General features: G+C 42.1%; 1 protein-coding gene across 1 annotated transcript in view; it reads left to right on the top strand.

Moving 5' to 3' along the window:
- Nucleotides 1-15,325, top strand: part of cfap70 (cilia and flagella associated protein 70) — a 111,580-nt gene that overhangs the window by 57,701 nt on the left and 38,554 nt on the right. Inside the window, exons 14-16 of the mRNA XM_068003735.1 lie at nt 2,100-2,160; nt 3,830-4,024; nt 5,780-5,911. Of these exons, the coding sequence (XP_067859836.1) occupies nt 2,100-2,160; nt 3,830-4,024; nt 5,780-5,911 (388 nt within the window). The remainder of the gene's footprint in view (nt 1-2,099; nt 2,161-3,829; nt 4,025-5,779; nt 5,912-15,325) is intronic.

Here is a 15,325-nt window from a genome sequence, read left to right as displayed (position 1 = left end):
CCTCAATTTGTTGTGACCAGAACTCCTGTAAACACTGAAACAAAATACTTAAGTATCCCCGCCAATTTCCGCTTTCCTTTACTAACTCACTATCCTCTTCGCTCAGGGGTCCCACTTCAAATTTAATAATTCTCTTTTTACTGATATATGTGGAAAGGTATGGCTCAGAGCATGTGGAATCAGGGGACAAGTAGTAAAGTGGATAGCAAGCTGGCTACAAAACAGAAAACAGACAGTAAGGGTTAAAAGTAATCACTCAAACTGGCAAAAGGTGGGAAGTGGTGTTCCACAAGGATCGGTGCTGAGATCACTGTTGTTAACCATATACGTAAGCGAATTGGACTCTGGAATCGGAAGTACAATTTCAAAATTTGCGATGACTCCAAATTGGGGATATAATTAGTACTGAGGAGGACTGCGACAAAATACAGGAAGACATTAATAAACTTGCAGAATGGACATGTAATTCTCAAATGAATTTCAATATAAATAAGTGTGAGGTGGTACATTTTGGTAGGAATAATAAGGAGGCCACATACTCCTTGGAAAATAAGAGTCTATACGGGATAGAGGAGCAGAGGGATTTCGGGGTACAGATACACAAGTCACTAAAAGAAGCGATGCAGGTTAAGAAGGCCATAAAAAAGCAAATCAAGCACTGGAATTCATTTCTAGAGGGATAGAATTGAAAAGCAGAGAAGTTATGACAAGCTTGTATAGAACCTTGGTTAGACCACACGAATACTGCAAACAGTTCTAGTTTCCACATTATAAAAAGGATATAGAGGCACTGGAGAAGGTACACAAAAGGTTTACTAGGATAATACCAGAAATGAGAGATTATACCTATCAGGAAAGATTGAATAGGCTGGGGCTCTTTTCTCTAGAAAAGAGAAGACTGAGGGGTGCCCTAATAGAGGTCTTTAAGATTATGAAAGGGTTTGATAGGGTAGATGTAGAGAAGATGTTTGCACTTGTGGGGGAGATGAGAACTAGGGGCCATAAATATAAGATAGTCACTAACAAATGCAACAGGGAATTCAGGAGAAACTTCTTCATCCAGAGAGTGGTAAGACTGTGGAACTCGCTACCGCGAGGAGTAGTTGAGGCGACTAGCATAGATGCATTTAAGGGAAAGCTAGATAAACACATGAGCAAGAAGGGAATAGAAGGATATGTTGGTAAGGTTAGATGAAGAAGGGTGGGAGGAGGCTCACATGGAACATAGAGAACATAAGAAATAGGAGCAGGCCATATGGCCCCTCGAGCCTGCTCCACCATTCAATAAGATCATGGCCGATCTTGACCTCATCTCCACTTTCCCGCCCGATCCATATCCCTTGATTCCCCATGAGTCCAAAAATCTATCTATCTCAGCCTCAATGACTGAGCATCCACAGCCCTATGGGGTAGAGATTTCCAAAGATTCACAACCCTCTGAGTGAAGAAATTCCTTCTCATCTCAGTCTTAAATGGCCGACCCCTTATCCTGAGACTATGCCCCCTCGTTCTAGACTCTCCGGCTAGGGGAAACAACCTCTCAGCGTCTATCCTGTCAAGACCTCTCAGAATTTTATATGTTTCAATGAGATAAACATTGGCACGGACCCGTTGGGCTGAATTGCCTGTTGCTGTGCTGTACATTCTTTGTAATTCCTGATCTGTACTGAGTTAGCTGAACTAAGCTGGGTGCCAGAAGGTGCAGTACAATTGGGTTCAATGTCCGTGGGCAACAGAAGGGAGAATCAGTAAGGGTTCCCGGTTCTAGCAGATGTCATTGGATAGCGATCAGAAGTGTGCGTTTGTGGATATTGGTTGAGGACAGGATTGAGCTTACCTGTGACACCTCCCAGTGTTAAATAGCCTGCCAATCACTTTCTCAGCTCACACATGGCCACTACGGCAAGGTACTAGAAGGCACCTGGTGATCATGGAACTATACTACAGCGGAAGTCAACACTATTTAGGAAAGAAGGGGAGATAAGTGGCAAAAATGTGGATAGCTGTTTGTATTTGAGTTATGCCACTAAGCCCAATGTTAACTTTCTTTAGTGCATTGTATATAAGTCCCTCATTAATTATTTGTCTCTCTCACACAGGATTGCAGAGTTAATTCCTCCTCGGCCACTATTCCCTCGTAGAACAAGCGGAGCAGATAAGGTGTGTGGAGGAACTGGCTCTAAGAAGTAACGTAACATTTATCGGATGGGTCAGAACAATATAGTAATTTATATGTTTTAATTCATAGCATGCTGGATTTATTATCCACCCCTGTATGAAGTCTCTTCATTTGTCTCCCTAAGCAATGTGCATTGTATGGTTAAGACAACAAATGAGTGACGTGCTTCCTGGTCTTTGCCAATCTTGCCTAGTGATAACAGTCCAAAAAATATTGTTGCTTGGATTTTTCCTTCCTCCCATAGAGAAGCAGCTGGCCCCTAGTTGTTCTTCCCTACAGCAGCATTGCTGAGTTTAAAAATGCAACATGGGAGAATCAAACCTACAAACCCATGCTGCTGTAGTTCAGTTCATCTGTTCAGTGTTCCAACATGGTGCGCCAGCAAGAATATTATTATTAAAGGGAAAGCAATTAGTGATTTTTTTTATTCGTTCATGGGATGTGGGCGTCGCTGGCGAGGCCGGCATTTATTGCCCATCCCTAATTGCCCTTGAGAAGGTGGTGGTGAGCCGCCTTCTTGAACTGCTGCAGTCCGTGTGGTGAAGGTCCTCCCACAGTGCTGTTTGGAAGGGAGTTCCAGGATTTTGACCCAGCGACGATGAAGGAACGGTGATATATTTCCAAGTCGGGATGGTGTGTGACTTGGAGGGGAACGTGCAGGTGGTGTTGTTCCCATGCGCCTGCTGCCCTTGTCCTTCTAGGTGGTAGAGGTCGCGGGTTTGGGAGGTGCTGTCGAAGAAGCCTTGGCGAGCTGCTGCAGTGCATCCTGTGGATGGTACACACTGCAGCCATAGTGCGCCGGTGGTGAAGGGAGTGAATGTTTGGGGGGGGTGGATGGGGCGCTAATCAAGCGGGCTGCTTTGTCCTGGATGGTGTTGAGCTTCTTGAGTGTTGTTGGAGCTGCACTCATCCAGGCAAGTGGAGAGTATTCCATCACACTCCTGACTTGTGCCTTGACCAAAACACATGTTCTTTTTACGTAATCAGCTTCTTTTTTCGCACATTATTCCTGGCAATGTTTTACCTTTTAAAATGTTTCAGTCAGTGCTTGAATTTTTTTTTAAAGTTACTGTTTTGGGAATAGGGCGTGCTCTCGTACTAATTTTTCACTCATTAAGAAAACTGTAACTTGAAATTTAACCAAAGGAACTTATCCTGAAAAGGAATTTAAAAAATTTAGTTAACATGGAGGTAGTCAGTTGGTAGGTCACAGAGGGGGGTAATTATGACTTTGGACAATAGTGTAAAACGGGTGATATAAGATCAACAGCCCATATAACAGGCAGCTGATCTGATATCGCCCGTTTTACACTATCGGCCAAAGTCAAAATTACCCCCAGAGGATCAGGTGCAACAAGAAAGCTGAGAAGGTAATGAAAGACTGAAGATGAATCATTCTCTAGGATTGCTTTTCTCATGCTTCCTACCAAGGATTTCAGAGCAAATTTGACAGCTTTTAGAAATTATTTTTGAAATTATAGCATGAATCAATCATCACAGAAACCCATTTGACACCAAGTGGGTCCAGATGACAAATCTGAAGGAGGCCGTTGCATGCTTAGAGACTGGCATTCTATTCAGAAAATAGGGTATTGAGGTAACTTTATTCCAATAAATGTTTATTATGTGGATGATTTCTGTATGTGACAGGCTGTTGCAGACTACCACAATCAGATAGTCAGTGTGGCTAGAGTCATCATGGATGAATACCAGGATATGTTTGGACGGAAACTAGCTGAAGGCAAACTCTCACAAAAATACCAGGATCAGGAGGAGCGCAAACATAAACTTGTATTTGAGCTGAATACCTCAGGAAAATATTTTGCCTTCAAGGAACAGCTTAAGGTAAAACCTGATTGTGTATCTAGCTTTTAGTATTAGCATGTGGCATTGCTGAAAATGGAGTTTTGACAGCTACATTTAGGATATACTGCATTTGTCCATTATCTATATTAATAGCAGGAATGGATCATTCATTGGATTTCCCATTCTTAATGCGATAGAAACACTGGTTGTAAAGAATGCTGGTGCATTTCTGGTGTCAAACTGGAAGACCAGCAGGATATTATTGAATGGTTTGGAGGGTTATCTGTGAAACTAGTCTAAAACTGATAGAAATTGCAAAATGCATTTTGGCACCATTCTACAACTGGATTTTTATTATTATTAAATCTGAGTAATCATTGGGCTTTTGGATTAGTATTATATTTAGCTTTCAATTATTGTGCTGACAGTGTTCTGGAGTTTCAAGCCTCTTTTTGCTTAGCTGAGCATATTTTAAATGTGGAAAACAATCATTTGGCAGTTAGAATAGTAGTTGGGCCTTGGTGATGTTGTTGAGTCTGAAATTTGGGTCAAATTGTAAGTGATCCCAGTTCCCCAGTCACTACAACTACCTTCTCTGATGGCCTTACCTGACCAAGATCAGGAACTTACTGAAGCCAATAACGCAGGTCATACCCAATAAAATAAGGTTAATCCATTCTCATTATTTTCTGGTGTTCCAGGCACGTCTCATAATCCATTGCGAATGCCAGAGTCACATTGTCAGGTGCTAGGGCCAGTGAATGCTGGCTGCCCATTGTGTACTAGGCACTTTCCTGGCATGGAGAGAGGGGCAAGCAACATTGGACAGAGGGGCAACAGGCAAGTGGGGCATTGCTGCTAGAGAAGCTTTGGCCAGCGGTGGGTGGCAGTTTTGTTTTAAAAGACAATGTGGTCTCATTGAGTGCTGATCAGGTACATAAGGCACATCATGGGGTGGCCGCCTTATTTACATTTAAGTCGAGGACCTAAAGAACCTAGCCCAAGCTTCCAGCCCCAGGAGCAACCTTTTTTTTGGGGTACAACCTGCGTTATTGGCCTCAGCAAGTTCCTGATCTTGGTCAGGTAAGGCTTCCAGCCCCATTTGCACTCTTCTCTCACATTGCCTTGGGCATGCTGTAGGGCTCAGCCCTTTGTATCTGATTTTATGAGGAGCCTGTCATCTTATTCTCAGTCCCATTAGGTTGGGATTAGTGTGCACAAACCTGGGCCAAAGTGGAACTTCAGTATTGGCATGATTGTGATTGGATACTTGTAAAGAATCACTAAGATGATCATACATTTTATAATATTGGAGTACCAATGCACTTCACAAATACACTGTTCTATGACCATTCAGTCTTTCATGAAAGATTGCATACAGATGGTATCAACAGGATAGTTGCTGGAGTGCTAGAGTTGTGGATTTTTGGTTAGGATCTAAGTTTGAATCCCAAACTTGACTGAGTATGGGATTTGGGCTACAACTAGAAGTTGATTTTTGCAAGTCTCAACCAGGTTGTCTTTATAAGACAGGGGAAACTGGTCAGTGGGAGGACCCATCTCAAGCCAGACAAAGATTCCTCTTGAAGGCCAATCAAGGAGCAACTCTTATAACGTTAATGAAATGGAACATCCCATTTTCCAGCCAATAAGGATATTAGTGGAATATAAATTGATTTTCCCAAATCTTCTGAAATCTGACAGTTGAAAAGTTAGAATTATTCTATGCATTAATGACAAATTTTCTGGAGATGATTTCATGTAAAATTGCTAACTTCTAATTTCCCATTCCAGCATGCGGTTGTGAAAATTGTGCGGGAAAAGTACTTGAAGACAGTAGCCTTTGAGGATAGAGAACAGCTTCAGACTTTCCTTAGTGAGTTGTACATTTACTTGGTGGATCAGATGCACTATTGCCTGCACAAGGTAAGGAACAGCTGGAGTGGGTAAAGCTCTGTACTTTTTCATGCATGATGAAAATGTTACAGTTCTTAACTTGCAAAGAATGGTTAAGATCATTGAGCTCATCAAATACGTTGTCCAAATAGCCCAGTAAAACCTGGAAGCGCTGGTTGACGAAATAATGGTGAAGTGGTGATTCAGAGTCAATCAAAAACCTGTGGCACTCCACTCCGAGTTTGTGGATTCTTGCCAAGACTTTACCACAAGACAGCCATCGAACTTCCGTATGAAACAGATGTTGCTGTTGCAATGATCCCAACTCTTTACATAGCACCGAGTAGAGGCATGAGTCTAGTGGTCGAGTTTTTATGTGGTTCACAACCTTGATGACAGCAGTCAGTACATCCGACAACTCTTTTGGCATCACTTTTCCGACTAGCGCCTTGCTTTACTTCGGTAGATTGACAATCAAAAGTCTGAAAGTGGAAGTTGGACCAATGAGAACTGCTTGTGGTGCATAGTAACAGATTACTATGCACCATTAGCAACTCTGATTGGCCCAACTTCCGCTTCTAGAAATCAGCAGGAATTCAAGGATCCCATGCTGTGCTGAGATCACCCTATACGAGGCTTAGGTTTATACCTTATCTTTGAATTTAAACTTAGATTTGCTCTGTTTCTTTACAATTTCAAGAAATTCAGGCTTTTGATGTACCTTCTCTGGCTATTTGAAGTTGCACTAGTGGCTCTCCTTCCCAGCAAGCCTGTCCTCCTCGCTACCCCCCTCCCCCATATCCTTGTCGTGTCCATCTCTCTTCCCTCCACCTCCCCCCACTCCATTCTGGGAACCTCTGCTCTATAAGATGTCTTTTCAGGTGCCTCCTTTCCAGGCTGAAAAGCCCAAGTCTCGCCAGTATTTCCTCATAACTTAAATCCCTAGAACTATGGATGAGTCTCATGGCTTGTTTCTGTACTGCCTCCAGTATTTGAATGTCTCCCTTGTGTCTCGGTGACCAGAACTGGATGCAGTAAAGGCAAGGTCTGACCAGAGCACTGTATAGTTTAATGGCAATTTCCTCTAACTTGTTTTCTATTATTTTGATTACTCTGTTCAACATTCTTTTGGCTTTGTTGATTGCTGTTCTGCATTGGTTGGACATGTTGAGTGTTGAGTCTATAAAGACTCCTGGGCCTCTTTCAACCTCATTGTTAGCTATTTCAATACCATTCATGAAGTGCATGTGTTGCCCATTTTCACTTCCTATGTACAATACTTTACACTTGTTTGCATTAAATTTCATCAGCCATTGTTTGGCCCACTCACACATTTTGATTTGCTCATTCTGTAATTCCTAGCTTTCCTCCTTTTGATTCCATTGCCCCTCCTAGTTTGGTATCATCTGCAGATTTGACCAATTTTTATGGTGTTTCTGATTCCAAATAATTAATGTAAATTAGAAATAGCAGTGTTCCCAATAGTGAACCCTGAAGCACCCTGTACCTTCCACTACCCCGACATTACCCCTCTAAGCAGTACCTATTATTTTCTACCCTTCAGCTAATTTCTCATCCATACTCAAGTTTTGTTCTGAATCACCACAAGTTTGAGCTTAATCTGTAACCTTTTGTGTGGAACTTTATCAAATGCCTTTTGGAAAACTAAATGCACAATGTTGTAGGGTTTATCACAATCAACTTGGGTTGTCACTTTGTTAAAGAAATCAAGGAGGTTGGTCAGGCAGAATCTTCCCTGTCTAAAGCCATGTTGACTGCTGTTTACCAGGTTGCAAAAACACAGATAATCCTGTAGTTTACTCCTGATAATCAATTTTATTATTCTACACAAAATTAAAATAAGACTAATGAGTCTGTAGTTGTCTGTGTCTGCTTTGTCACCTTTTTTGAATATGGTTGAACATCAGTTTCTGGGGATTTACTTGTTTTAAGCCCTTTAAGCTTGTCTATGACTTCCATCTCGTTTATGTCAGAAGTACTGAATTTTGCCTTTGTTAACGAAGGCATATTATTCATGTCTTTCCTTGTGAACATTTGGGGGAATTAATTGGTCAGATAATATTTACTACCTTGTGTTCATCCTCAATTTCAAGCCCATATGCATAATTTAATACTGTCACCTTTTTTTTGGCAGACCTCCTGCTGTTGTAGTATTGAAAGAATTTTTTACTGTTATATTTTGCCTCTGCAGTTACTTTTTCCTAGGTCTCTTTTTGTCTCTCTAATCACCATTTTAACTTGTTGTGTGATCTTATATTCACCCTAGTGAGCCTTTTCTTTTTTCTCCCAGCAGGATTTGTAGAGTTTATTTTGGCCTCTTTATTTCACTTTTAATTTGTTTGTTAATCCATTTAGGATCACATTTGTTTAGCCTGAGCTTGCTGTATTTAGGTATGTACCTATTGTCTTGCATGCTCAGCATTATTCTTTTAAGTGTGATCCATTTCTCTTCTACTGAAGTGTCATTAAACATACTTCTCTAATACCTTTGTTTTAAATCTTACCTGGTCTCTTTGAATTTAGCCCTCTTAAAGTTATAAAACTTGCTCATGGTCATAGGTTCAACTTGGTCCTAGTTCATGTTAAATTTGATCATTTTGTGGTCACTATCCACCAGGGGTGCTACGACTTCTATTTCCTATACATTGTCTGAGTCAGTTATGAACACCAGGTAAAGAAGAGTACTGTCTCTCGTGGCTCCCCTTGTGCACTGAGTCTCAAAGTAGCCATGCATTACTTTTACCAATTTTGACTCTATATCACTTGGGTTTTACCAATTTATATGAAATCACCCATTAAAATAACTTTCTTTTCTCTTTGAGGAGCAAACTGTCCTATTTCTTGTGCTGATTTGGTGGTCTGCAGCAAACCACTGATGTTGGCTTGTACTTTTTCACATTAAAAATTTCTACCCATATTAGTTCTTTCTACAATAAAAACGGAAAATGCTGGAAATACTCAGCAAGTCAGGCAGCATCTGTGGATAAAGAAACAGAGTTAACGTTTCAGGTTGATGACCTTTCGTTTCTTTTTCCACAGATGCTGCCTGACTTTTTGAGTATTTCTAGCATTTTCTGTTTTTATTTCAAATTTCTCGCTTCCGCAGTATTTTGCTTTTGATGTAGTTCTTTCTGCATCTTACCTGCTCCCTCAAAATCAAGTTTATTTACCACCCAGTTGTCCATGACTAATATGGCAATATCAACTTTTATTCTGTCTTTTCTGGCCTTTCTGAACAGTCTACACCCCTGAATATTAGATTATTTTCCATCCTCTGGTTTTTGTGTTTAGGCACAATGGCTCAAGCTATCATTCAAATTGATGCGAACTGTACAATAAGGGACTGGATGACTGCAAAAAATTCAGCTAAGCAATGAGTGGTGGTTGGTTATAAGGGAGCGCTTATGATGGGCAGTAGGGGAAGTGAACTAAAACCTGCTGCTAAAACCTGTGAATGGCAAATGGAATAATCATTAAGTAGGAAAGAAGAGTATGGAGAAAGGCACAAATATTGCTCTTCTAAATTACTTTGTGAACAGCACTGGCATGGTGGAGGTGGGCTGAATAATGTATTTTAAATGGGAAAGATTTCTGGTGAGTTGACAACAGCTTCAAGAGCGAAGAGGGGGTAATTCAAAGTAAGTACAGTGGGGCTGTCACATAACATCAGTTGGGCCCCACAATACTTAATGGGTTACATAACATGACCATCACATCGTCACCTAAAGGTGCAATACCTATGGAATGTTGCAGCCACTCGCCATTTTTATTACATAATAAATGTGCATCATTCTCCTCCGTCATCCAGCTGAGTGGGACTGCCCTCGCCTGGTTCCATTCTTATTTATCCAGTTGTAGCCAGACAATCATCTGCAATGGCTTCTCTTCCCATTCCTGCACCATTATCTCTGGAGTCCCCCAAGGATCTATCCTTGGCCCCCTCCTATTTCTCAACTGCATGCTGCCCCTTGGCGACATCATCCGAAAACACAACGTCAGGGTCCACATGTAGGCTGACGACACCCGGTTCTACCTCACCACCACCTCTCCACTGTCTCTGATTTGTTACGCTGCTTGTCCTGGATGAGCAGAAATTTCCTCCAACTAAATATCGAGAAGACCGAAGCCATTGTCTTTGGTCCCTGCCACAAACTCCATTCCCTAGCCACTGACTCCATCCCTCTTCCTGGCCACTGTCTGAGGCTGAACCAGACCATTTGCAACCTTGTCGTCCTATCTGACCCTGAGACCATAAGACCATACGAGATAGGAGCAGGAGTAGGCCATTTGGCCCCTTGAGCTTGCTGCGCCATTTAATGAGATCATGGCTGATCTGATTTTTACCTCAACTCCATTTTCCCAACCTTTCCCCCTTGACTCCCTTGCTGATCAAAAATTTGTTTAACTCAGCCTTGAATGTATTCAATGACTCAGCCTCCACAGCTTTTTGGGGTAAAGAATTCCAAAGATTCACGACCCTCTGGGAGAAGAAATTCCTCCTCATTTCCGTCTTAAACGGACGACCCCTTATTCTGAGACTATGCCCCCTAGTTTTAGATTCCCCCATGAGGGGTAACATCCTCTCAGCATCTACCCTATCGAGTCCCCTCAGAATCTTGTTTCAATAAGATCTCCTCTCATTCTTCTAAACTCCAATGAGTATAGACCCAAGCTGTTCAATCTTTCCTCATAAGACAACCCTTCCATACCCAGAATCAACCTAGTGAACCTTCTGTGAACTACCTCCAATGCAAGTATGTCCTTCCTTAAATAAGGGCACCAGAACTGTATGCAGTACTCCAGGTGTGGTCTCACCAGCACCCTGTACAGTTGTAGCATGACTTCCCTGCTTTTATACTCCATCCCTCTAGAAATAAAGGCCAATATTCCGTTTGCCTTCCGGATTACCTGCTGCACCTGTATGTTGACTTTTTGTGTTTCATGTACGAGGACGCCCAGATCCCTCTGTACCGCAGCATTTTGTAGTATTTCTCCATTCAAGCAATATTTTGCTTTTTTATTTTTCCTCCCAAAGTGAGTGACTTCACATTTTCCCACATTGTATTCCATCTGCCAAATTTTTGCCCATTCGCTTAACCTGTCAATATCCCTTTGCAGACACTTTGCGTCCTCATCACAACTTGCTTTTCCACCTATCTTTGTATCATCAGCAAATTTGGCCACAAGACAGACTGTTCCTTCATCCAAGTCATTGATATATATTGTAAATAGTTGAGGCCCCAGCACTGAGCCCTGCGGCACCCCACTACTTACAGATTGCCATTTTGAAAATGACCCTTTTATCCAGACTCTTTGTTTTCTGTTAGTTAGTCAATCCTCTATCCATGCCAGTATTACCCCCAATACCATGCGCTCTTATCTTGTGCGGTAATCTTTTATGTGGCACCTTATCGAATGCCTTTTGGAAATCCAAATATACTGCATCCATTGGTTCCCCTATATCCAGCCTGCCCGTTACTTCCTCAAAGAACTCTAATAAATTTATCAGACATGATTTCTCCTTCATAAAACGATGTTGACTCTCCTTGATTGTATTATGAGTCTCCAAATGTCCTGCTACTACTTCCTTAATAATGGATTCTAGCATTTTCCCAATGACAGATGTTAGGCTAACTGGTCTATAGTTACCTGCTTTCTGTCTCACTCCCTTCTTGAATAGGGGTGTTACGTTTGCGGTTTTCCAATCCGCTGGGACCTTTCCAGAATCTAGTAAATTCTGGAAGATTACAACCAATGCATCCACTATCTCTGTAGCGACTTCCTTTAAGACCCTCGGATGCAAGCCATCAGGTCCAGGGAACTTGTCAGCCTTTAGACCCATTAGTTTACCTAGTACTTTTTCTTTAGTGATAGTGATTGTTTTTAGTTCCTCCCTCCCCTTTGCCCCTTGATTTTCTACTATTATTGGTATATTATTAGTGTCTTCTACTGTGAAGACAGATACAAAATATCTGTTCAATTCCTCTGCCATTTCCTTGTTTTCCATTATTATTTCCCCAGTCTCGTCCTCTAAGGGACCAATGTTTACTTTAGCTACCCTCTTCCTTTTTATATACTTGTAGAAGCTTTTACTGTCAGTTTTTATATTTCTTGCTAGTTTACTCTCATAATTTATTTTCTCCCTCTTTATTATTCTTTTAGTCATCCTTTGCTGGTTTTTAAAGTTTTCCTAATCTTCGGGCTTACCAGTAATCTTTGCCATGTTGTATGCTTTTTCTTTTAACCTGATACCATCCTTTACTTCCTTAGATAGCCATGGTTGGTTCACCCTTTTTGTGGAGTCTTTCCTCCTCACAGGGATATATTTTTGTTGGGAGTCATAAAATATCTTTTTAAATGTTTGCCATTGCTTATCCACCATCATATCATCTAATTTGTTCACCCAGTCCACTTTAGCCAATTCCGCCCTCATTCCTTAATAATTGCCCTTATTTAAGTTTAATCCAGTAGTTTCAGACCCAAGATCCTCGCTCTCAAACTGGATGTGAAATTCTATCATGTTATGATCACTGCTTCCCAAGGGATCCTTTACTTTGAGATCATTAATCAATCCTGTTTCGTCACCCATTACCAGATCCAAAATGGCCTGTTCCCTGGTTGGTTCCCCGACGTATTGGTCTAAGAAACAGTCCCTAATACACTCTTTGAACTCCTCCTCAGGGCTATTTTTGCCAATTTGATTTGTCCAATCAATGTGAAAGTTAAAATCGCCCATGATTATCGCATTATCTTTTTTACAAGCCCCCCTTATTTCCTGATTAATATTTTGCCCTACAGTGTAGCTACTGTTAGGGGGCCTATATACTACTCTCACCAGTGATTTCTTTCCCTTGCTATTTCTTACCTCCACCCAAATTGCTTCGACATCTTGATCTTCTGATCCAAGATCATTTCTCACTATTATACCAATTTCATCCTTTATTAACAGAGCTATCCCACCACCTTTATTTTTTTTCCTATCCTTCCGAAATGTTAAATAACCCTGAATATTTAGCTCCCAACCTTGGTCACCTTGCAACCACGTCTCTGTAATGGCCACGAGATCATACCCATTTGTTTCTATTTGTGATGTCAATTCATCTATCCTATTACGAATGCTGCGCGCATTCAGATAAAGAACCTTTAATTTTGTCTTTTTACCATTCTTTCCTACCCCGGCCCCATTTGCAAGTGCACTCTTATGTTTGTACGCTCTGTCCCTTCCTGACACACTCTGTTTATCATTACCCCCATCACTTTCCTGTACTTTTTCCTTGTCTTTTCTCTTTATCAATCTAAACTTCGCCCCACCTGAGCCCTCCCTCCCTCTATTTTGTTTAAAGTCTTCTCTACCGCCCCAGTTATTCGGTTTGCCAGAACACTGGTCCCAGCATGGTTCTGGTGAAGCCCATCCCAACGGAACAGCTCCCTCTTTCCCCAGTAATGGTGCCAGTGCCCCATGAATCGAAACCCACTCCTCCCACACCAATCGCGTTCATTCTCTCTGATCTGATTTACCCTGTGCCAATTTGCTCGTGGCTCAGGTAATAATCCGGAGGTTATCACTTTGTGGTTCTGCTTTTTAATTTAGTCCCTGGCTGCTCAAACTCCCTCAGCAGAACCTCTTTCTTCGTCCTACCTATGTCGTTGGTACCTATGTGGACCATGACAACTAGATCCTCCCCCTCCCACTCCAGCCCTGAGGAGATGTCCTTAACCCTGGCACTGGGTAAGCAACACAGCCCTCGGGATTCTCGCTCTTGGCTGCAGAGAACAGTGTCTATCCCTCTAACTATACTGTTGCCTATGACAATCACATTCCTTTTTACTCCCCCCCCCCCCCCCCCCCACTTGAATGGCCCCTTGAACCACGGTGCCGTGGCCAGTTTGCTCATCCTCCCTGCAGTCCCTGCACTCGTCCACAAGGGCTGCAAGAATCTCGTATCTATTGGACAAGTGCAGAGGCTGAGGCTCCTGCAATGCTACCTCTTGGATCCCCGTACCTGCCTCACTCGCAGTCACACCCTCTTGTCCTTGACCACTTGCCAATTCTACAGTATTTAGTCTAAGGTGATGAGCTTCCGACCATATATCCACTCCATCACCAAGCCCGCCTACTTCCACCTTCGCAACATCAACCGTCTCCGCCCCTACCTCAGCTCATCTGCTGCTGAAACCCTCATCCATGGCTTTGTTACCTCTAGACTTGACTATTCCATTGCTCCCCTGGCCGGCCTCCCATCTTCCACCCTCCATAAACTTGAGCTCATCCGAAACTCTGTTGCCCTTATCCTAACTCGCACCAAGTCCCATTCACCCATCGCCCCTGTACTCTTTGACCTCGATTTGCTCCCGGTCTGGCAATGCCTCGATTTTAAAATTCTCATCCTTTTTTCCAAATCTCTCCATGGCCTTGCCCATCTTTATCCCTGTAACCTCCTCCAGCTCTACAACCTCTGAGATCTCTGCACTCCTCCAATTCTGGCCTCATGCGCATCCCCTATTTTAATTGTTCCACCATTGGTGGCTGTGTCTTCAGCTGCCTAGGCCCTATGCTCTGGAATTCCCTTCCAATAACCTCTCTGCCTCTCTTCCTTTAAGATGCTCCATAAAACCTACCTCTTTGACCAAGCTTTTGGTTATTTGTCCTAATATCTCCTTATGTGACTTGGTGTCAAATTTTGTTTGTAACACTCCTGTGAAGTGGCTTAGGACATTTTACTACGTTAAAGGCGCTATATGAATTCAAGTTGTTGTTGTTGCATGTTAAGTTCTGGTTCTAATGAACTCATGAGACATCAGTTCAACATATTACTTTATTAGTCAAATGTACATGTGGACTTAATTAGACAATACATTAATAGACAGTTAACAAGAGTCTATCAGACCTATTCTAATACAATCCGTAATTAAGCAGTTGACTGCATACTCACGCTTGGGACATTTGGCTGAGTTCGGATGCTGTCTCCTGTTCTTCCGACGTGATGAATAGCAAGAGCTTTTCCCCCTCTTTATAGCCTTTTCATTGCCCATGTATGATCACATTTGAGACTTTTACCATTCACTTAAGTCATCAAGTTTTAACTTGTGACCCTTAGGTCATTGAGTTTAACTTCGTTGGGCATCTTATAATCCTTAGGTCATCGAACAAATTGTTGAACACGCATCCTTATCCAACCGTGTTCCAGTGTCTAAAATTATCATCCTTTTAGACAGTGGTCAACTATCTTTCATTGCACATGTCTCTGCCAAAATACCTTCCTGCGCAGCTGGTAAAGTAAGATATTTAAAATGTTAAACTTATAGAGTCATAGAAATTTACGGCACAGAAGGAGGCCATTCGGCTCATCGTGTCTGTGCCAGCCGAAAAAGAGCTATCATGTCTAATCTCACTTTCCAGCACTTGGTCCGTAGCCTGGTAGG

The sequence above is a fragment of the Heptranchias perlo genome, chromosome 22, assembly GCF_035084215.1.
Source record: "Heptranchias perlo isolate sHepPer1 chromosome 22, sHepPer1.hap1, whole genome shotgun sequence".
NCBI classification, from domain to species: Eukaryota; Metazoa; Chordata; class Chondrichthyes; order Hexanchiformes; family Hexanchidae; genus Heptranchias; species Heptranchias perlo.
The sequence above is the reverse complement of the archived record's forward strand: the minus strand, read 5'-3'. Positions and strand labels throughout refer to the sequence as shown.